At 39.7% G+C, this 24,317-nt stretch overlaps 2 protein-coding genes across 5 annotated transcripts in view; one reads left to right on the top strand and one right to left on the bottom strand.

Annotated features, from left to right (window-relative positions):
• gnal (guanine nucleotide binding protein (G protein), alpha activating activity polypeptide, olfactory type) overlaps window positions 1-16,939 on the top strand; it is a 137,296-nt gene extending 120,357 nt beyond the window's left edge. For all 3 annotated transcript variants that reach the window (XM_079601065.1, XM_079601064.1, XM_079601067.1), the window contains 2 exons: window positions 14,659-14,726; window positions 14,913-16,939. In XM_079601065.1, coding sequence (XP_079457191.1) covers window positions 14,659-14,726; window positions 14,913-15,059 — 215 coding nt within the window. In that variant the 3' untranslated portion in view covers window positions 15,060-16,939. The remainder of the gene's footprint in view (window positions 1-14,658; window positions 14,727-14,912) is intronic.
• Window positions 16,940-17,914: 975 nt separating this feature from the next.
• Window positions 17,915-24,317, bottom strand: part of mppe1 (metallophosphoesterase 1) — a 73,380-nt gene continuing 66,977 nt past the window's right edge. Inside the window, exons 8-9 of one of the 2 annotated variants that reach the window (XM_079601062.1) lie at window positions 23,436-23,576; window positions 17,915-18,666 (exon numbers count right to left, since the gene is read on the bottom strand). In XM_079601062.1, coding sequence (XP_079457188.1) covers window positions 18,484-18,666; window positions 23,436-23,576 — 324 coding nt within the window. In that variant the 3' untranslated portion in view covers window positions 17,915-18,483. The remainder of the gene's footprint in view (window positions 18,667-23,435; window positions 23,577-24,317) is intronic. The other variant, XM_079601063.1, reaches the window with a different exon arrangement.

The following is a 24,317-nucleotide window of genomic DNA, read 5'->3' as shown; positions in this document are numbered from 1 at the left end:
ACATAATGAAGACAGACTTCACTACCAATTTACTTCACTATTCACACACACACACAGTTCCATTGTCCATTGTTCATTCCATTGTCACAGTTCAAAATTCGGTCATGAAAATGCAATTTTGAATTCTCCGAAAAACTACTTTTTCGAACTCCTCCTAGGCCGTTGCTCCGATTTTCACAAAAAATGTACCAGATCATCTTCAGACCATGCCGACAAAAAGTCATGGAATTCATGTCGATTCGTCAAACCGTTCTCGAATACCGCACAAACTAATTTAACGTTGCGATTGCAAAAACAGATGTAAGGATGTATCTCCGTAATGTTTTATTGTATTCAGACCAAACTTGGTACATGTCATCACAAGCATGACCTAAGGCGACATGCTGCGTTTCTGCGCAGCGCCATCTACTGGTCCGGAGATACAAAAAATAGTTTGTCCAAAAAATTATAAAAGTGGTCTCGTTAGATTCAGGGCGTCATGTTGAGTCGACTGATATCCAATGTTCCTATATCGACCATTTTAGAACGAAATGAGAAATGAGATATTTTTACCAAATTTTACACATGTATGAGGACACATAAAAAAAAAGGAGATTGTGCCTTTTGTTTGTATAATAGAACAAAAGATGAAATTGCCATTGACTTCAATACAGTATTGTGATATAAAATGTTATACCTTATGAATGCATTTGCATATCGTTACGAAACTCAGTATGAGTCATCATCACAATGCCTTGAAGGTACTCAAAAAGTTTCAGGGCAGCGCCACCTTTTGGTCAAATGTTATAATGAAATTTCCAAAAATGCTAATACATTTTAAATAAATTAGCCTATTGCAATGAAACTGGGCTTAATAGATCTTGTGGGTCAGGCCGAGAACATAGATACCAAGTTTGCCGTATTTGGCCGAACTTCCTGTCCGCCATCTTGATTTTCATTCAAAACCTACTCATTCGAAATTCCTCCTAGACCATTTGTCCGATTTTCACCAAAATCGAATCATATCATCTGCAGACCGTGCCGACTAAACTTTCATATTGATAGATGAAACCTTTTTGTAAACCGCAGCAGCAAAGTTTAGGTATAATGCCAAAATGACTATTCAGGCTTTATATCTGCAATGCCTTGACATGTTGACACCAAACTTTGTATGTGTCACTGTCACTTCACTCTGACCACATCACATCAAGTTCGTAACTGCGCCACCCAATGACCTCTTGTCATCTTATTTGCGCTTGGCCCATAATTGTTGCTTGCAGCTATATTTCTTCTTCCGTTTCTAATTCTTCCACTCTGGAAGTCTATGGTAGCCCATAGAATCGCTTGTGGAAAAGTTATGAAATTTGGCACACTGATATAGCAAATTTGGAGTCTCTAACTCCCTCTAGCGTCACCAACTGTCCAAAGTATCAAGTCAAGTCACCTTTATTTATATAGCGTTTTTTACAATACAGATTGTATCAAAGCAGCTTCACAGTGATAACATGAAAATCATACAACAAAGTTTGTTTCTAGAAGAAAATTGCATCATCGTCCACCTTAAGTAAGGCAGATCAATAATGTTGTTGAATATTAAATGTCTCCAACCAAGCAAGCCAAAGCCAAGGCAACAGTAGCAATGAACCAAAACTCCATCAGGTGACAGAATGGAGAAAAAAACCTTGGGAGAAACCAGGCTCAGTTCTCTGGCCAACGAATGAACAGTGTATGATTATGATTCGGGCAGCATTACAAGTCCAGAACATTTCGAGTATTTATCCATATCCATCTGCTTGGAAGTCGAAGTCATCACGCTGGTATGGAGACTAGTTGTTGAGGATCAGTGCCGATGACTGTCGTGTCGATGAGGCCTTCACAGGGCTCACTTTAGGATGCATTGGGATGAGTCCAGGCGCAGGTCCACCATAGGGAAGAGACACTTCAGGACTGCATTGTCGTCGTGTCCAGTTGCAGGTCCTTCATCAGATCTGGATACGGCCTGGATCCAGCGGACTGCGGTAGACCTCGGGATCTCGAGTGTCACGGTTCATCGATCCGGGTGTTCATTTTGTATATCTGTTGGTGTGTTTGTAGGTGTGGGGTCTGTGTGTGTAGTGCTTGTTGGTTGCCTAGTAACCAGCTGATCACTTAATCAGTCTCCAGCTGCAGCTGATCACTACTGCTTGTTAGCTGCCTATATCTAGCGGGAGTGAATTATGCTTGGTGTCGGTTCGTCACTCTTGTTTGTGTTCTCTCACCTAGTTCCTGTCTGAGTTCCTAGCGGAGTTATTTCCTCGGTCTCGTCTGTGCATCCAGGCTTCTGGAGATCGTCTGGAGTACTCTTCTACGTCAGTCTCTGTCCGCGCAGTATTGTTTACTGTCACTCCTCACTCTCCTGGGACCGTGGCATTCAGGTCGCCCGCCTGTTAAACGTGGTGTTTTGAGTTCTGTACCTGTTCCGCCTGTCGCCAATAAATTGCTTGCTTGCATTTGGATCTACGACTCTCTTTCTGACAGAACGAACCGACCATATATGGATCCAGCAAGCACGGCGGAGTTGCAGGATGTACTTGCCAGGAGCGATGTTCGTCTCCAGCAACAGGAGGAACAGACTATGGCCACGGGTCGTGCTGTTCAGGCGCTAGTCACCCAAGTCTCTGAACTGACGACACAGGTACAGCAATTAAGAATGGAAGCCGCTGCTTTTCAACAACACGCCGCGGCTAATCCACCGGCTCCAGTGATCCAGTCCATTCGTTCCACCGAACCCCGCCTTCCGCCTCCTGTGTTCTACTCCGGTGAGTCGCAGTTGTGTCGTCCTTTTTTGGCCAAGTGCTCATTATACATCTCGCTTCAACCTTCCGCGTTTCCTACGGAGGAATCCAAGGTGGCCTTTGTGATTACCTTGCTCACGGGAAGAGCGGGTAGCTGGGGAACGACTGTTTGGGAGCAAAGACTTCCGTGTTGTGCGTCCTTTCAAGCTTTCTCTAATGAGCTCAGAAAGGTCTTTGATCGCGCTGCTTCTGGCAGAGACGCGGCGCGTCTTCTTGCAGAGCTGCGACAAGGGGAACGTACGGTAACAGACTATTCTATTGAATTTCGTACGTTGGCTGCAGAGTGTGGCTGGAATGCCGAAGCTCAATGGGACATGTTTTTATATGGCCTCTCTGAGTACATAAAGGACGAGATTTACGTCTTGGAATTACCCGCCGGGGTGGATAAATTGATTGATTTGGCGGTTCAGGTGGATACCAGATTACGTCGACGAGGTCGTCGGTCACCGCGAGGCTGCGCCACTTATGCTCCTAATCCTGCTTTTAATTCTCCTGACGAGGCTACATCATTTCTTCCTGAATCTGAGCCCATGCAACTGGGCAGATCTCGCTTATCATCGCGAGAGAAGCAGAGGAGAAGAGAGAGGGGATTATGTTTATATTGTGGAACCGCCGGTCATATCGCGCTGCAGTGTCCGGTAAAAGCCAGCACCCGTTAGTAGGTAAGAGGTTACTGACGGGTGGGGTTGCACGAACTGAATCCTCTTTTTCTGCCACTCATCTTCCAGTGTGTCTACGTCTTCAGACTCAGAGTTTTGACTGTGAAGCCCTTAGTGACTCAGGAGCTCAGGGTAATTTTTTAGATGTCGATCTGGCACACAGACTTAAGATACCTATAGTGGCGCTCTCTCAACCCATTTCTGTGGTTGCATTAAATGGACAATGCTTATCCTCAGTAACACACTCTACCGTCACTGTAAGATTGGTCACTTCTGGTAATCACTCAGAGAACATTGACTTCCTGTTAATTGACACTCCTTCTGCTCCTGTGGTGCTTGGTCATCCCTGGCTGGTACTTCATAACCCACACATTAACTGGCGTAGAAATTCTGTTTTAGCCTGGAACGAATCTTGTCATTTTTCTTGTTTGTTGTCTGCGTGTTCTTCTGTGTCTTGTTCTGTGTTTCAGGATGAACACGCGGATTTATCTAACGTGCCACGTGAGTATCTTGACCTGAAGGAAGTGTTCAGTAAGTCTCGGGCTGCTTCTCTCCCTCCGCATCGTCCCTATGACTGTGCTATAGATTTACTGCCAGGTATGTCTCCGCCTAAGGGCAAGTTATACTCACTTTCGGTACCAGAGAGGGAGGCCATGGAGAAATATATTTCTGATTCTCTAGCCTCCGGGTTCATCCGTCCTTCCTCTTCTCCAGCGGGGGCAGGGTTCTTTTTTGTGGGGAAGAAGGATGGCTCTCTGCGACCGTGTATTGACTACCGAGGGTTGAACAACATCACGGTAAAGAATACTTATCCTTTACCGTTGATGTCTTCAGCTTTCGAGCGGTTGCAGGGAGCATCCGTCTTCACAAAGTTGGACTTACGTAATGCTTATCATTTGGTTCGCATAAGGAAGGGGGATGAATGGAAAACTGCCTTTAATACCCCCAGGGGGCACTTTGAGTATTTGGTCATGCCTTTCGGTCTGTCTAACTCCCCCGTGGTTTTCCAGGCACTCGTGAATGACGTGCTGAGAGATATGGTAGATCAGTTCATATATGTCTACCTGGATGACATATTGATATTTTCTTCTTCTCTCCAGGAACACGTTCAGCACGTCAGGTGAGTGCTCCAGAGGTTGTTAGAGAATGGGCTTTTTGTCAAGGCGGAGAAATGTTCGTTCCATGCACAGTCGGTTCCATTTCTGGGTTATATCATCTCCTCCGAGGGGGTGCGCATGGATCCTGACAAGGTTAAGGCTGTGGTGGATTGGCCAACTCCAGATTCCCGTAAGGCCCTGCAGAGGTTCCTGGGGTTCGCCAATTTTTATCGGCGTTTCATTCGCAAAAACAGCCAACTGCCTTTAATACCCCCAGGGGGCACTTTGAGTATTTGGTCATGCCTTTCGGTCTGTCTAACTCCCCCGCGGTTTTCCAGGCACTCGTGAATGACGTGCTGAGAGATATGGTAGATCAGTTCATATATGTCTACCTGGATGACATATTGATATTTTCTTCTTCTCTCCAGGAACACGTTCAGCACGTCAGGTGAGTGCTCCAGAGGTTGTTAGAGAATGGGCTTTTTGTCAAGGCGGAGAAATGTTCGTTCCATGCACAGTCGGTTCCATTTCTGGGTTATATCATCTCCTCCGAGGGGGTGCGCATGGATCCTGACAAGGTTAAGGCTGTGGTGGATTGGCCAACTCCAGATTCCCGTAAGGCCCTGCAGAGGTTCCTGGGGTTCGCCAATTTTTATCGGCGTTTCATTCGCAATTTCAGCCAACTAGCCGCGCCTCTGACTGCCTTGACCTCCACCAAGACGACGTTCAGGTGGTTTGGTGCAGCTGAAACTGCATTTACCAACCTCAAGAGCCGCTTCGTTTCACCTCCCATTCTCATCGCCCCTGATCCATCACGTCAGTTTGTGGTGGAGGTCGACGCGTCAGAGGTGGGGGTAGGAGCGGTTCTTTCCCAGCGCTCACCCACGGATGACAAGATGCATCCTTGCGCGTTTTTTTCTCATCGTTTATCTCCTGCTGAGTGTAATTATGACATTGGTAACAGAGAGTTACTGGCAGTTAAGTTAGCGTTGGAGGAATGGCGTCATTGGTTAGAGGGTTCGGGGGTACCCTTTATTGTCTGGACCGATCATAAGAACCTTGAATATATCAGATCAGCTAAACGACTCAACTCCAGGCAGGCTCGGTGGGCACTTTTTTTCGGTCGTTTTGAGTTTTCCTTGTCGTATCGTCCGGGTTCCAAAAACATCAAGCCCGATGCTTTATCTCGTATTTTTGATCGTTCCGTGCGCCCGTCCACTCCCGAGTGCATTTTTCCTGAGAGACTCATTGTCTCCACACTCGTATGGGAGATCGAGTCGAAGGTCCGTTCGGCCTTAGAAGGGGTAACGCCTCCGCCCGAATGTCCACCGAGTCGCTTATTCGTACCGGAGAGATTATGGTCCGACGTTATTCGATGGGGTCATTGTTCCAACGTAGAATGTCATCCAAGAGTCAGTCGCACCAGTTTTTTGGTCAAGCAACGGTTCTGGTGGCCCTCCATGGCTCGCGACATTTGAAGTTTTGTTTTGGCATGTTCGGTCTGTGCTCGTGGTAAGACTTCCAATCGTCCACCGGATGGGTTGCTCCAACCGCTGTCTGTCCCTTCGAGACCCTGGTCCCATATCGCGCTAGATTTTGTCACGTCGTGGGTCAAAAGGTGTGGCTTTCTTCCAAGAATATTCCTCTCCGCTCCGTATGTAATAAAAACGGCCCAAATTCATTGGCCCGTTCACTGTCGCCAAGATTCTTAGTCCGGTGGCAGTCCGCCTCAAACTCCCTCCCGCGTACAGGAGAATTCATCCCGTTTTTCATGTCTCCAAATTAAAGCCTGTGTTTCATTCACACATTAATCCGCCAGCCCCGGTTCCTCCTCCGCCGCGTCTCGTAGACGGGGAACCCACTTATTCGGTCAATCGCATTCTGGACTCGAGAAGGAGGGGACGCGGATTTCAGTACCTGGTGGACTGGGAGGGTTACGGTCCGGAGGAGAGAAGTTGGGTTCCTGCTAGGGACATACTGGATCACTCCCTTATCGATGATTACAATCGCCAGGTAGGCTCTCCTGGGAGTGCCAGGAGGCACTCTTAGGGGAGGGGGTACTGTCACGGTTCATCGATCCGGGTGTTCATTTTGTATATCTGTTGGTGTGTTTGTAGGTGTGGGGTCTGTGTGTGTAGTGCTTGTTGGTTGCCTAGTAACCAGCTGATCACTTAATCAGTCTCCAGCTGCAGCTGATCACTACTGCTTGTTAGCTGCCTATATCTAGCGGGAGTGAATTATGCTTGGTGTCGGTTCGTCACTCTTGTTTGTGTTCTCTCACCTAGTTCCTGTCTGAGTTCCTAGCGGAGTTATTTCCTCGGTCTCGTCTGTGCATCCAGGCTTCTGGAGATCGTCTGGAGTACTCTTCTACATCAGTCTCTGTCCGCGCAGTATTGTTTACTGTCACTCCTCACTCTCCTGGGACCGTCGACCGCATTCAGGTCGCCCGCCTGTTAAACGTGGTGTTTTGATTTCTGTACCTGTTCCGCCTGTCGCCAATAAATTGCTTGCTTGCATTTGGATCTACGACTCTCTTTCTGACACAGAGAGACTAATATTAGCGTAGACGCCATCCTTCTTATGATGTACCAAGTACATCAGGATTCATGGGAAGTGTTCCCGGTCCCGGCTGATCTAAACTATGCAGCCTACCATTAAATTATAGAAGTCTATAATGTGTTATGTGTATGCTAGGCCAAAGAGATAGAAAAAGTAGATTCGAGATCGGTCTGTAATTGACTAATTCTGGATCAGGTTGCGTTTTTTTAACAAGTGGTTTGATCACTAATCATAGCCAGCTTAAAAGTTTTAGGAACGTATCCTAATGACAAAAATGAACAAATATTAATAAATAATATTGTAAAAAGATAGTTAATGAGTTAAATTATTGTTGTTTTTAAGTTAAAAGTGAATAGTTTTCTTTATACTTGCTGGTGACCTGCCAGGAACCTTGCCCCCACAGCAAACAACCGAACCGAGGCTCCAAAATCGTGATATGAACCAAACCGTGGCATTGGAGTATCGTTACACCCCTAATTGCCTCAGATCATTTGCGCTTGAATAGCGTGCGCTCTCCGTGGGCGTGGTCACATTAAAAGATAACGAGCTATAATGAGCTGAAATGAGAACTCGCTCTTTTTATATAGATTACATAAACAGAGAATATTTGTTTTAGTTTTGAATTAGATAATTTATTAGTACACACTTAAATGATTATAAAGATATATTGCTCATGCCTGGGTGAATAGTATTCGCTGAGTTTTGTTTAAGTTTAGAGACGTGCACCAGAAAAAAAGTTAATGGAGACGGAGAGGCAGAAAGCACACCCTGTTTATTTTCTTTATTTTAAAAAAAGCACAATGTTTTATTTCGATTGTAAGTGGACACAAAAAAAAGTAGACATTTAACAACTTATTTTTTCATATTTCTTAAGTCTGTATGACCAAAAATGACAGAGTATTTTAAGTCTATTTTGCTGTTATGTTAAAAAAAAAACGAGCAAAACGCGCCGGCGCGTTTGCCAACCCCAGCGGGTTAAGCCAGTCTGTCTGCTTCCTGACTTGAGGCCCAGATTGTCATGTTTGAGCTCTAAGACTATGTGCCATATTACTAGAGAGAAGAGCAGCACCATCCTAGGAGGTATGAATACCATATCTTTTCAACAGGTCAGGTCTGCCCCAAAATATTTTCCAATTGTCTATGAATTCTATATTATTTTGCGGACACTACTTAGACAACCAGCCATTGAGTGATGACAATCTGCTAACTATCTCATCACTCCTGCGGACAGGAAGGGGTCCAGAGCAAATTACAGTGCCTGACATCATACTTGCGAGTTCACACACCTCTTTAACGTTAATTTGACCTGAAACTGAAACTGCCGAAGTCGAACATCATTAGAGCCGACGTGAATAATAATCTAATAGAATCGCCACTAACTAGGGCACTTTCAACAGGATTCTCAGTGGGTGTTTCACTGAGTGGGGAAAATCTATTTGTTATGGTAATCGGAACAGAAGAGCGTTGTTTTGTCCCGTGACTACAGTGTTCAGTTCCTGCTGAAGTAGTGACCGTGAGACAATGTTCAGAGTTCACTAAGCTAGTCGCATTCAAAGTAGTATCTAAAGCCCTTGCACTCTTACAATTAACCTCAATTACAGTTTGGATGTGTGTATCTAGTTCTGGAATCTTCTCCGTCACGCTGATTTATCACATGTACTGTAAATCCTGTGCTGACAGAGAAGGCTATGCTATACATTCAATTAAATTCAAGCATTACTTGTCATTGCATAAATACACTGTATTAACACAACGAAATTACAAGTGCTACTACAGATCAGTGCTTTTAAAAAATAAACAATTAATAAAATATGTACTAATTAATAAAAATCTCGAGAGGTATTATGGTTGGTCATGACAGGGGAATAGTGGATTGGTTAAGGGTGGGAAATTGCCTTTATTTCACAGGGTTATTGTTTGTTCAGTCTATCCCAGGGCAAAAAGCTGTTTGTTAATCTGGCAGTGCGTGCTTTCATTGACCTATAGCTCCTGCCAGAGGGAAGCAGGTTGAGCAGGTGGTGAGCGGGGTGTGCAGTCTTTGAGAATGGATCTGGTCCGGTTGAGGCAGCGGGAGTTGGCAAGCTCTTCCAGGGAGGGAAGAGGGCAACCTATGGTCTTTTGGGCTGAGCCTATGACCCTCTGCAGAGCCCTCCTGTCTGCCACCGAACATCCCGCATACCATGCTGTGATGCAAAAAGTAAGTACACTTTCAATGATTGACCGGTAAAAGGACACCAGCAGCTTCTGTTCAAGATGGGTTTTTCCTGAGAATTCTCAGGAAGTGTAGTCGCTGCTGGGCTTTTTTGAGACCCTTTCCACGCATTCGCCGTTCAGGTGGAGTGGGACGTGGGCTGTGCTGTTTCGTCTGGAGTCTATGATGATCTCTTTGGTTGTTATTGTGTTCAACAGTAGGTTGTTTGATGAGCACCAGGTTGACTTGGAATCTTGACCTCGTCTCTGTACTCTGTCTCATCTTCTCCTGAAATGAGACAGACCACCGTGGTGTCATCTGCAAATTTTATGATGAGGTTGGAGGGGTGAGAGGGGGAGCAGTCAGATGTGTAAAGTGTGTACAGGAGTGGGCTCAACACACAGCCTTGGGGGGAGCCAGTGCTGAGTGTAAGGGGGGAGAAGAGATGGTGGCCGAGTCTGTTGTGGTCTGTTGGAGAGGAAGTATTTTATCCAAGTGCAGGTGGAGGGGGCAGGTGTAAGCCCAAAAGTTTTTTTTATCAGAATGTCCGAGATTATTGTGATGAAGGCTGAGCTGAAATCTATGAAGAGTAGTCTTGCATAGGCAAGGATGGCTGCCTGGGTGTTCAAGGTGGCTCAGCGTTGAGTGGAGGGTGATGGCAATGGCATCCTCAATAGATCGGTTTGCCCTATAGGCAAACTAGTGAGGGTTGAATGATGGTGGGAGGCAGGCCTTGATGTGCTGGGCAACCAGCCTTTCCAAGCACTTCATTACCAATGATGTTAGTGCGATGGCTCTAAAGTCGTTCAGGCTTTTCCGTGCTGATGTTTTTGGAACTGGGATGATGATGGTGGATTTCCAGCAAGATGGGACAATGGCTCGTGTCAGAGAGATGAATTAACTCTGAGAATACATAAAAAAGCGATGGAACTGTGCCACTTGGTGGCACTATAATAGAACAAAACAAGGACATTGCTATTAATTACAATATAATATCCTGATATTAAATGCTACACTTTACAAATGCATTGTTGTAGCATTACGAAACTTGGTATGTGTCTTGATAATCTATTAAATCATATTTTTAGTTATTGTATATATGATTTTTCAGCCATTTTGCTTAACATAATCTTTAAATGTCTTTAATTGCTCATTGTTGCAGTTAGTCTGACACTCCCAGCCATGTTGGCATGTCTTATCGTCTTCTTTGCGCTTGGCCCTGATAATTGCTGCTTGAGGCTATATTAGTTGGTAAAACATTTGGATGATAAGATAAATACTTATGGACTTACAAAACTTTGAGCTGCAAATAATAACTTCTCACTCATTTAAAAGTGACTTATGACATACTATGAAATTAAATTCATCTAAATTTAAATCATGTATGTGGCTGTTGTGGTTCATGGTCATAGTGGCACCAGCTTCTGCTATAAATGTGGTGTATTCAAATGATTTTGACGTAGTTTACATTTACCTGCTTAAAATGCACATTGCTTGCTATGCACACCTGTTCCTAAAGCCACTGGGTTGGCATGGCTTGGACTTGCCATCGCTGCTTGCAGCTATATATATTTTTTTTTTCTTTCAAGGTTTTCTTAAAAAATCTTGAAACTTACATTGGAATTGTTGGCCATCAGGTCCGGGCACAAGTTGACATGGGGGGGTCGTTGGGGGGCTCCATAGCGTACCTTTTTATGTAGTAAAAGGCTCTCTGTAATGCACTCCTTTTGACATACAGTAACCAAACTTTATACACATAGATCTCATCAAGCCGAACAACTTTTACACTCATAGTCATACACCAGCCCAACAAGAAGTCATCTATTATGGGTTGTTTGGAAAAGCATGCTCTGGAATTTGATATACTATTTGATATACTACATAGGCAATTTATACGCTCACCACCAAACTCAGTCAGCATGAAGCCAAGACATTAACCCTCTGGGGACCAAGGTGTTTTTGGGGTCCTTGAGATGTTTTGACATGACCTGATATTTGTATTTTTTTCAGTTGCTTATAAACATATTAATGGCAAAGGTGTAATTACACTCTATTTAGCACGAACATGGCTATCATAATATGTGAGCAACATGTATGTACATGTTTGCATTTTTGAGAGAATATTATTTATGTGTGGTTATTCAAAAAACTCAAACTTAAATTTTCTGATATAAGACCACAAACGACCAACTTCACATATTCCCACAATACTTTTGACTAATGGATCTTGTCGGCTAGAGTGTTTACTTCAAAATTATCTGAAAATCATTTGGGCTAATCGTTCACATTAAACAATAGATTGATTTAAATTTTGTAAGACACTTTTTGTTTGGAAAGGCAATATGCAGGTGGGCGTGAATGATCCAACAAGGTCATGAATAATGTCCTAATTCACACCTGAGAGAAGACAAAAGACCTGCTAATGCTGCATACTAATGAGCTTTCATAGGTGTCACTGAGCCACAAGAAGAATGCAAAGACAACACACACACACACACACACATATATATATATATATATATATATATATATATATATACATATATACATACACACACACACACACATATATATATATATATATATAACTACAGAATTGGTTCAGAGTTGGAAACATCTTGAAAAAAAGTGTATTTTTCCACAAACTGTGTATGCTTGCAAATTGTATAATATCCAAGGTAAACATTTCTAGTAATTGTGCAGTTAATTCTCATTCGTATTTTCAGAAAGTTTTGGAATATGTAGGCTATCCTCTCCACAAATTTGTCACTGTACTGAGCCTTGTGGTACGCCATACTGAACTTGTGATTGATAAGACATCTCTTCATTTACTGCTACAAACTGATAACGGTCAGATAAGTATGATTTAAACCATGCTAGTGCAATTCCACTAATGCCAACATAATGTTCGAGTCTATTTAAAAGAATGTTGTGGTCAATAGTGTCAAATGCAGCACTAAGATCGAGTAACACCAATAGAGAGATACAACCACGATCGGATGATAAGAGCAAATCATTTGTGACTCTAACGAGAGCTGTCTCGGTACTATGGTACGGTCTAAATCCGGACTGAAAATCCTTGCAGATATAATTTCTTTCTAGAAAGGAACACAGTTGTGAGGATACTGCTTTTTCTAGTATTTCTTCTTTGACAGAAAAGGCAGATTCGAGATTGGCCTGTAATTGACTGATTTTGTATGATCAAGTTGCGTTTTTTAAATCATAGCCAGCTTAATTAGCTGTCACCGTCCCATATACGGGACGCCTACGTTTACTTCACTATATTACAATTAAATCCTAAATTAATCATGAAAAACTATATATCGTTGGAAAGGTCTAAGACTCCTTAATAGATATTTCAGCACTGTTTTTTATTACAAATTATGCAGGAACAGTAATAGATGAATTTATGACAAGAGCGCGCCTCAAAAAAATCTACATCATAACAGGAGTTCTGACCTTTGTCACAAAAAGTCGACGCACACACTTTTAATAATTGAAATGTTGGTTTTCATGCTAAAATTTCATAAGAAAACATATCTAGTATTTGTCAATAAAAAAATATAAAATAGTATCATCTTCTAAAAAGTATAATATATATGATCCTCTAAAATATTTATCGCCTTATTTTATTACATTACATATTTTAGTAGTTATCATAAATTAGGTATCATTTGAAAGCTTACGATCTCAGAATTCATCCTATGAAAACTGTTTTAAAGTTTACTTTGACAGAAGTGATATTTGGACAGAAATGTATTAATTTGTTATGGCAGAATGCATACAGTTAAATTCAATGACACCCGGAGGCTATTTTTGGTAATACGCCTAAACAAAATCTCATGGAAACTTAAATTTTTGTGATATCAACTTCAAATTTGGAACACAACTTGGTTAGATATATGGCTTTGATTTTATAGTAATTGTATAGTAAAAACTATTTTGTAAAATATATATTTTATATAAAAGTAAAGTAAATAAATTATATTTGATTTAATGTAAATTTAAACTTCCATAACTTTTTCATACTTTAATTTTTTGATGCTTTCAATTCAGTACTAGTCTGCTATTTTTTCCCTTTAAAACAAGACCAAACTGGGGTCTATACTCCAAAGCATTCTTGAATTACAACCATTTAAGCTTGAATAGTGCATTTTAATGTCCATTCTCAAAAAGGGGGGTGACAGATAAAGGGTTAAAGGTTTTTTGTACGTATGCTAGAGACAAAGACGAATTACTGATATACAATAGACGGTTGCATAGTTATAATTTTGTCCCTGATATTATCAATCGTATAAGTGAAGAAGTTCATAAAGTCATTACTGCTGTGCTGTTTGGAAACTTCTGGGTTTGAAGCTTTATTTTTTGTTAGTTTAGCCACTGTTTCAAATAAATACTTAGGATTATGTTTATTTTATTCTAATAGGCCACAAAGCTCTCTGGAAGCTCTCCAACACTATAACCCCTTCGGGAATTTTATTATGGGTTATCGTCAAACCGGTAACCATTTCATCCCTATGATGTGTCAAAACATATTCTTTATAAGTTCTAAACACTGTAATGTATTTACAAGTTTAAGTTTCATGTTAAACTCCCATTTCCTCTGTGATTCCCATATGGATCCTCGGAAACTTATGTCACTTTGTAAAGAAAGACTACGCGCCCGCGCACATATGCATTCAAAAGCATACCTATTGACTAATGCTGTCATCATTTTCAAATATTCACGTTTTTGAGGTTTGCACAGAGATGATAACCGTATCGTTTTCAAAACTTATTTTAAAGTTATTTAAAAATATATATATATTTCAAAGTTTGCGTTCTCAGGCCACCAAACACCATTGTAGTGTAAATGAACAGCTGGTGTAAAAGTTTTCTGTTTTTGGTTGTAGGCGGTGTCGTGTTAATAACTAACCCCTAAGTTAATAACTTATGATTTTTACAACAGAAATGATACAATCAAAAACTTACTTAAACTGGAATATGACTTTCTTCTAGAGCTGCTGTAGCCTATAGCCAAAACAATGTTTGTTCCATTAATTTCCTATTATCACTATAAAGTGCTGCTCTTTACAGTGCTTTGAAACAATCTGTATTGTAAAAAGCGCTATATATATAGGGTGACTTGATTTGAAATGTCTATGTAAATATGCAATTTACAACAGCTGTGTGGTGCTGGAAAAGCTTGGAAAAGCACCTTGAAAATGGTTGAAAAGTGCTTTAATTTGACTTTGGAAAAAGTGTATGAACCCTTTGAAACTCACCTATGGCAGAGTTTTCAAATTGTTCCGATGGACTTGCATGCATTAAACAATAATCTGTTTTCTTTATATACACAGCAACACCTGACCCAGGAGAGGATCCGAAAGTGTCCAGGGCAAAGTTTTTTATCCGAGATGAATTTTTGGTATGAATAATTATGTTTTTAGTCTCTTTATTCTCCTTATTTTTACTATCTATAATGTTAAGTCACTATCAATGTTGGTATAACAGATATGTATGAGCTGTAGTAAACGTTTAAACAATAAAGTGTACTACAGCTCATACACATCATTTGTTGCCTGACATGACGTGTGTTTGCATGAACCCACAGAAAATCAGCACAGCGAGTGGCACAGACAAACATTACTGCTATCCTCACTTCACCTGTGCTGTGGACACGGAAAACATCCGTCGTGTATTCAATGACTGTCGTGACATTATTCAGAGGATGCATCTCCGCCAGTATGAACTCTTGTGATTGGCTGCCTGGATCGGTTGTTCCTCCAATCAACACTTCTCCAGTCCCACATCACATGGGCTGAACTACTGAAGAGTGACAAAGTTGTAATGTTTTTTCCTTTTTCTGCTTTTCACTTTTTTGCTTTCCTTTTTTTATTTATTTTAGTCTATATATGAGATCTGAAGAGAAAGGGGGAAGAATGATATGAATGTGTGTGTATAAGATGAAATTAGTACTATTTTGTGTTTGTGTCACTCCCAGGTCATTCCTTTCTTTATACTTTGTTTTGTTTTTCAGCATTGGCTGGCTTTAGATGAGGTTAGATTAGATGTGATTAAACCAGCTGATGTAATGAAAACCTGTGGTAACCTGTGACCTGTGTCAGGGTGGTTTGACCTTTGACCTTTCTCCTCCACCTAATGAAGGGGATATTGGAGTACTTGACATAGGAGTGAAGGGGTACATGAAGGGTTTAATTTTGCAGGAGGCAAAATTCACAATGTAGCACCTCTATATTTATCCTTTTTTACCATTTTTTTTTGTTTGTTTAGTTTCATTTTTAATTGCCTTTTTTTGTTGCTTTTTTTCTGCAAAGCGTGCAGAAAGGACTTCAGGGCTAGATAGGAGTTTGTAACCAATTACAGAGCACAGAGCGTAGTGTAGGAGCAGGGGCCTGTGGGATTTGCATTTTTTGCGGCAACAAGCGTCCATCTTGGGAGAACCGCCACTGGCCAACCGATGCCTCCTTTACTATAGGCAGCCCCCATTTTGGAGGTAGTCCTAAATATAGATAAACAGAAAAACAATATATTTTCAGGGGGTTTGTTTTGTTAATCCTAAAAAATGTGCAAGGTCACTCAATCTTGTACAGGACTTCAAAATGTTATTTTGTATAACTTCAACAAGAAAGACAACTTTGACTTGTAGAAGCTCTTTGTGCCTTTGAGTATGGCTGTACCTGTAAATGAGGATGAAGTATGTGTGATTGGACAGCGCTGTACAGCTTGATGTCAAATATTACATGCAGCACAGCGTGCTGATGGGAAATCTCTCTGTAGACTGAGTTTTTTTCTGGTTTATAAAGCAACTTAATGTCTTTTACTATAAAATGAAGAAAAATTTGGCAAAAAATATTGTATACAATATGCAAAATTAACCACTTTGTTCAGAAACTGCAAATACAATGTCTTAAATTTCTTTCTTCGAATTTCTGTTTTCGTCAAACGGACTCAGCTTTAAAACATTGGAAATATTTTCAAAATTTCCAAAATTTTGTCCCGTTGTTTCAGGAAGGGCACATTTTTAGAAGCCGCGTATTGCAGACTGTACGCAGGATCGTGCCGGTGAAAGCGTGTAGATATGTGTGATTGCATGCGTGTGCGCATACACATGCAGATACTATACCACATTGTACTGTACATCTGCACCCTATGTGTACATATACATTTATAAAAACGTGAAAACATATATTCTATAAATATATATGTACAATTATTCATAATAATATGTGTGCCTATATGTATACATATGTATGAATGTTTAGCGAGGTTGTATGCATAGCTATGCATATATAAACATAATATAGAAGGAATGAGGAAGTAAGACTAGCGATTCCTTACTGGCCGTCCTGAGCGCATGCTGACTGCGCTGGCATTGTGAATGTGAGCACTGATAGTGTAAACCTCACAGCTTGAGTGGGCCCATACGGTCTCTCTCACTCACCAGTGGGGACAGTTATCATAAGTCAAAGTAATTGTGCACCCCAAAATTGTAATATTTTTCATAATTTGTATATCAAATGTACAGAAATAACTGCAGGACAAATCACCAAAGATATAATTAGTGTATTCAAAAGATAAATAAACAGCATGAAGATTCCATAAAAATTTTTAAGAGAAATATTAATAACATATTAAACATGAGTGACTGCCTAGATTTCTCATATTTAAAACACTATAAGCACTTGAGTACATGCAAAATTCCCCATAAATTGTTAATTTGGATCCTTGCGGTTTACTTTTCAACTGGTGAAGTGCAGGGACAGTGTGTGGCGTAACTTTAGGCTGTGAATGGCTGTAACACTGGTAGATAGGCTTTATTCTCTTTACTCTGCAGCTTTTACATGTTCAAACTTATTTCAGAAATTTAAATTATGAGTGACAATAAAGAAAAATTCTAAATAATAATAGAAACAATTCTTTTTCATTTCTTAGCGATTATTTTAATAATGAGGCACATTAGAAGACCTTGGTCTTTGTTTAAAATGGAGATGTGGGAAGAAATGTAATTTTGCAAATAAAATACCTCTAAAAGAAATCCGAGTTTGCCTTTGAATTGCGTAATGTGTGATAATCACCACTTGAACAGTTGGCTGCAACAAAAATTATATTTATCCAAAAATCTGTATTTTCTTTTCCAGTTGCTTATCATCTAATACTGAAGCCATTGTTTCAAAGCTCTTCATACAGTCTGCATTTAATCTTACTTCCAAAACTCAAACCACCAAAACACAGCTTGTTTGACAAATAACACACTAACATAAAAAAACACCACAAATAACAACAGTGCATTACATAAACTTTCAAAGTTTATTAAATGATTTTTCACATGTCACAGACATTCTGCACTTTTTTGTATGTCTTTGCATATTGTACAAACAACAACAGAAATCCTGAAACCAGGGCTGAAAATATTAAAATATGTTTTAAATTTATAACGATTCAGGGTTCTGTAGTCTTTTAGCTGAAATTACAAATAGCCGTCCTTGAAATATTGTAAATATTATGCTATACATTTCAATATAATTACTGTAGAAATGCACAAAATGTTATTTTTTATACAGAATTCTTTAATGTGTTTTAATAGTTTGGAAAGCAGTCTATTAGCATTTGAAAAATGTGCAAATGTAAAGTATTTTACAGGTCAAGTCAAACACCTTTATTTATATAGTGCTTTTTACAATACAGATTGTATCAAAGCAGCTTCACAGTGATAACATGAAAATAATACAACAAAGTTTGTTTCAAGAAGAAAAGTGTCATTGTCCACCTTAAGTAAGGCAAATCAATAATATTGTTGAATATTAAATGTCCCCTGGAGTATGGTGGTGGAGTATGAATACCAAAAGCGTTCATGGATTTTTGGAGATGGTCATTAAATGCATTTTTGTGTGAACATGAATTTTATTTTATTTTTCGCTGATTATGAAGAGTTTTGACAGTGTGACTTCAGTTTGGACCAATGCAAAGTAGAAACAACAACAACAAAATGCTACTTCACAGTTTTAATTGTGCATCAAAAAATTATTTAACATTTTAAAAATAGAAAGAAAAGACAGAGCACATCCAAACCAGGAAACTCATTGATACTCAACATTGCAACATCTGTGAACATGAACTGTTCTTCTGATACAATTCATTGCCACAAAACTGTTTTGTGCATGTTACAAAGTCTTGTACTTTGCTAGAAAGCTATTTGTCAAGTACAGTGATCTTCTGAATATCTTTAGATGGATGAGTGTTATCAGTACAATGATCAGACAGCTGATGCAGTAAAGCGCTAACACGCTCCTCTCCTCTGGCAAAAAACACTTTGACAACCTGAAGTTGGACCTGGAGAATATTCCCTACAGGAAAGGAGAATATACAACAACATTTAGTTACAGGAAGAGAGAATATACAACAACATTTAGCTAAATATCAGTTAAAAGTTCCATAGAGAGTTTCAGGAATTATAAGAAGTTTATTCTCTTGCAACTTAAAGTAAACAAATTATATTACATCACCTTTAAGGTAGTGTGAAAGCTGACGACCTTGCATACATCAGTAAAACACTGTGACAGCAGTTCAAACGTGCTATTATGTACACTTATTCACATCGTGTCAACATGACTACGGTTTTTTTTATTGTGTTCATCGAGAAGTTCCTTTTTTTTCTTTTTAAATAAAACACTACTGAAAAACTGCCATTTCATACAATCATACTTGCTGTATATCTGCCTTACTGCAGTGGGGTCAGTGAAGGATCTTAAACCAGTTAAACACAAGAGGATGTTTTGTTTACACTAGAAAATAGTTAGTGACATAAGCCATCAAATTTGCTTTTTATATATATATATATATATATATATATATATATATATATATATATATATATATATATATATAAAAGAGGTCTTTGTACCATCAAGTCATCTTTTAAAGGTTGTATCAGCGATTTCAGGCCCAAAAAAGGCCCAAAAATAAATGATCACATTCATCTAATCTTTCCTAACGATTAGATGAATGTGATAATTTATGTTTGGGCCTTTTTTGCGCCTGAAATCGCTGATGCAACCTTTAAATTCCATAGCTTAAAACATTATCCTAATTATAAAAAAAGCTTTTATTTAATCAAGCTCTACAAACAGATCATTTGGATATTGTGGGATTTGTGACGTCACATGGGCAAATACATTTGCATATGACTGCCTTCAGAGCAAGACACTGACGAATCAGCACAGATACTGATACATCAGCACAGAATATGCCCCACCCACTGCTTAATGGCTGACATTTGTCCACCGGATGCGAGCATTGTCAAAAGCAAATAGAACCCATTAGAATCACTGATGCCGTATCCATACAGACAGTCAGTTTCTAACGTACTTCACACACTTGAGTCTGTTGATAAGACCACTATTCATTTCCTTCTCTCTGGGCCTCGAGTTGGTTCACGTAGTGTTTTAGTGCAGCGCGTCTTTGGGTGCTTTCACATCTGTAGTTCGGTTCATTTGGTCCGGACCAAGGGAGAAAAATTATACTTTGTAGCATTTTCAGGCGTTTTGGTTCCTTTTCACACCACACTGATTGCTCTGGTCCGAATCAGTTTATGAAACGAACCAAAATGCAGTCACGTGACAACATCCACATCACTCGTTGGCCAGATGGGTCTTGAACGTATTTTCATAACTGCACTTTGATTGTCAGAATTAACGTGCGGGAAAATTCCAACAGAACTGACGGAAGTAAACAAAGAGGAGGAAAATCCGGCAGACAACACGCCGCTTTTTACTATGGAGAAATGACTTTGTGGGCTGATTGTATCCCTGGTCATAGTTTATTATATTAGTTTGTCTACACCACTTTCGGCAAACAATAACATTTGAGAATGAAGCGAGAATGCGGCTTGAAAATAATGTTTTATGCAATGCACGCAGCGAGTCACTTCAGGAGGAGGCAACGCGTGCATTAATGTTGCTAAACATTGACAATGCACAGCGCGGCTGACTACGGCAGCTGGTTTAGTCCAAAAATGTGCAGTTATTTGGCAGTTGGGTCTGTTCGAGGTCGGATCACGTTCTCACCACAAACGAACCGCTCCAGAGTTCGTTTGAAAGCGTACCGAGACCACCTCTCCTAGGAGGTCCGCTTTTGATGCGCACCCGAGTGCGATTGCTGCATTCTCACCTGCCCAAACGAACCGCACCAATTCGGAAAACGAACTCTAGTGCGATTCAACCGAACTAAACAAGGCAGGTGTGAAAGCACCCTTTGTTGCGCGTCACCACGTAGACTCACTATTGGCCGATGCTGGTCATGTGTGTGACGCGCAACACAGACGCGCTGCGCTAAAACACTACATGAACCAACTAGAGACACAGAGAGAAGGAAATTAATAGTGGAATAAAGTCGTTATTTTAGTTGTTTTTCTGCACAAAGTATTGTCGTCGCATGATAAACTTAATGCAGAGCCACTGGTAGTCACTTGGACTATTGTAACGATGTTTTAATAACTATTCTGGGCCGGCGAGTTTGGGTCCCTCTGAAAGCCTATGGAGGAGTGAGACTGCCTTCAGATTTCATCAAAAATATCTTAATTTGTGATCCGAAGATGAACGAAAGACTTACATGGTTGGAACAACATGAGGGTGAGTAATTACTGACAGAATTTTTATTTTTGGGTGAACTAACCCTTTAATTCTTTTTTGTTTTCGTTTTTAAACGATTAAGCTTGATTTTTTGTTTTTCATAAAGGGGTAAAAAAAAAAAGTTTGAATATTCGATCTCTGCACGTGGGTGGGAATTAACTGCCCGTCCTGAAAGATCAAACCATATCATCATCAGTTGTTCCTTAGTACAGCTATTCTTATAAACGTTATAAACTATTAAAGGTTATAAACGAGGCCCCTGAGAAGGGAAATGAGACGCAGCACCGCTATGGGGAACCAATACCCACTTAGCCATGCTGCAGGAATGTCAGCCTAACAAAGCTGTACAAATATGCACAAACATAGTGGACATAGCATAATTTGACTACGGATTATTTAATAATCCGTAGTCAAATTATGCTAAGTGTATCTAGATGACTTACATAGACTGTATAATGGCACCAGTCCCTAGGCCAATGTCTTCCAATAGTAGAAGATACCCACGCTTCTATGATCTATAGCAAGGGAAGTCCCAGCCTTTACAACCTTACCCCCACCCTTGAACAGGCATAGCCTTATAAGGCCCCAAGAGCAAAGCTTTAGTGGGGGAAATGGCTAAGCTATGTCAGCTTCTTTTACCTTGACAAAAGCCCTAATGGAGAACAAATCAATGGGAAAATATCAACTGTGACCTTTGCTAATACCACTACCTCCAGGGGGAGAATGCAGCTCTTAGAGGGATGCAAATATGAGAGCGGCACAGTATAATTGCCAAGATTTTGAAACTGCAGGGAAGCTTCATCTCTACTTAAATACCCTAGAGCAATTAAGGAAGTGTGTTCAAGCCCTGCTCGCAAAGATACTTCTCCAGGATCCATAAAGACTATTCCCAAGGTTTATCCCAAGGTTTTCCCACAGCCTGCCAGATCCAGTCCATATCCAGATCTGACGAAGGACCTTCGCCTGGACCCGATGACAACGCAGTGCTGAAGTGCCAACTAGTCTCTCCCCTGTGAAGGATCCCTTTACCACTCTACAGATTAGGGATAATTTGGTTTCACGCATCTACCCCGAAGTGAATAAAATATCTTTATTCAAGAACCGCTATGAAGCCAAAACAATCTCTGTTACCTTGAATTATCCGTTTATCACTGTAAAGCCGCTTTGAAACAATCTACATTGTTAAAAGCGCTATATAAATTAAGATGACTTGACCTCGTGTAATAATCTAAAGCACACTTAACACACTGCCGTCACTGTAATATTTAACTGTAGTCAAATGCTGGAACATTAAGCAATAAAATGTTATGTTACCTTTAGGCTACTGTTATTATATTATTATTATTATATACAGTAAATATTAAACTGTTATAATTTATTTCATTACTTTATCTTCATTTACAATTAAGAACTTCAAGGCAGCCTTAAGGCCTGTTCACACCAAGAACGATAACTACAAAGATAACTATATAAGCGTCCACACCAGCGAACGATATTGTTCTATTTATTCTAAAGGTGTGCTTGTCTGTCACTTTAAATGCTCAAGCTCGTTACAGCAAGGTGGATTCTGATTGGCTGTCAAAATTTTGTATCGTTCATCAGCTGGATAAAATTGTTCTGAAAGCGATTCAAACTATATCGCTTCTCTGTACCATTATCTTTATAGTTTTGGTGTAGAGCTATATCTTTATCGTTATCTTTTATCTATTTATAGATATCGCCCTTGGTGTAAACTCATTAACGAGTATCACAGGGTTGTATTTAACACTGCGGTGGCGGTAAATGCATCAGTAATAGGCATTTTGGTTGACTACCTATTTCTACATTTGGTTACACTTTATTTTAAGGTGACGCAGTTATATTGTAATTACTTAAATAAGTACCAAGAAATATTAATTAACTACATGTACTCACTATAGATTTATAGTTAGGGTTTAGGTTTAGGGTTGTTACTTAATTATGCATAATTTACCATTATTACTATAGTAAGTACATGTAGTAATGTGTAACTACGTCACCTTAAAATAAAGTGTTCACCTAATTTCTGCTCACCTTCAGCAGAAATGGTATCCCGCATTCTTTAGAACATTTGCGGCAGATAGACAAGTGTCATTATGTGCTAATCTAAGTATTTTGACGGCTTCGCCTTTATTGTTACCATCAAGCAACAGGGGTAAACAGCGGCTGTGAATCAAACAATACAGTGTGATTTTTTCAGTGCATTTTTTTTCTTATCTATCTAGCAGGGTTTAACTTTGCACTATGTCAATGGGTGTTGATATGGTCATGCTCTGACAGATTACATAAAATAACTGATTAATTATTCATTCTTTTTTATTGGCTGCTACCATACTGGCCTTTACTTCAACATAAACGTTATGTAGTCAGTGCAATGTGGTCATCTCTGTTTGTGTTCCATGGAAGAAAATAAGACCTACAGCTTTGAAGCGACATGATTAAAACTTTAAAACTCATGCTTTAATTACCAGGATGAAGCTGGGGTTGTTGCGGTTCCTCCAACTGAAGGACGGGACACTGATCTCAGGGTAGAGTTTCTCATGCAGTACCTCACAGCCATTGTGAGTGTGGCCACTCAGAATGAGGCGGGGCTTGAACCACCACAAGAGCTGTTATTGAAGAAGATTGTCTGCTTTTATTACTCGTATATTGTATATAATGTTTTTGGCTTATTCTGGTCAAGAACTTAATATAGTGTCCCTCAAATCAACAGACATCTGAATATCTTTGAAAGAGTTGATGCAATGAACCTCAAAGACTTTGTCAAATGCAGCTCTTTCTCAGAAGACAACTTGTTGTCATTAGTTTCCACATGGTTTGATATAAACATGTGCACCCTGACGTGCACATAAAACGTATGGTTTTGGAAAGCTTGTAAGAGGGTAAAGACAGGACGAGAGTATAGCACCCCTTGATTAAAAATAGCTAATCTGGTTAACGTGTCACCATATCCATATATTTACTGTGCAGTGTAGACCGTTTCGTTGATTATAACTATTTTTGCAATTGACAGCCAAGCATTTTTTGCTATATATATATATATATATATATATATATATATATATATATATATATATATATATATATATATATATGCACACACACATATACATATATATACACATATATATATATATATATATATATATATATATATATATATATATATATATATATATATATACAGTCATGACCAAAATTGTTGGCACCCCTGGTAAATATGATCAAAACTGGCTGTAAAAAATAAATCTGCATTGTTTATCCTTTTGATCTTTCATTCAAAAAATTGCCAAAATTCTAACCTTTCATTGAAGCAAGAGAATTGAAAGTGGGGCTAAATCACATTATGA

The sequence above is a fragment of the Phoxinus phoxinus genome (assembly GCF_949152265.1).
Source record: "Phoxinus phoxinus genome assembly, chromosome: 24".
Classification (NCBI taxonomy): Eukaryota; Metazoa; Chordata; class Actinopteri; order Cypriniformes; family Leuciscidae; genus Phoxinus; species Phoxinus phoxinus.
This window is presented reverse-complemented; position numbering and strand designations above follow the sequence as displayed.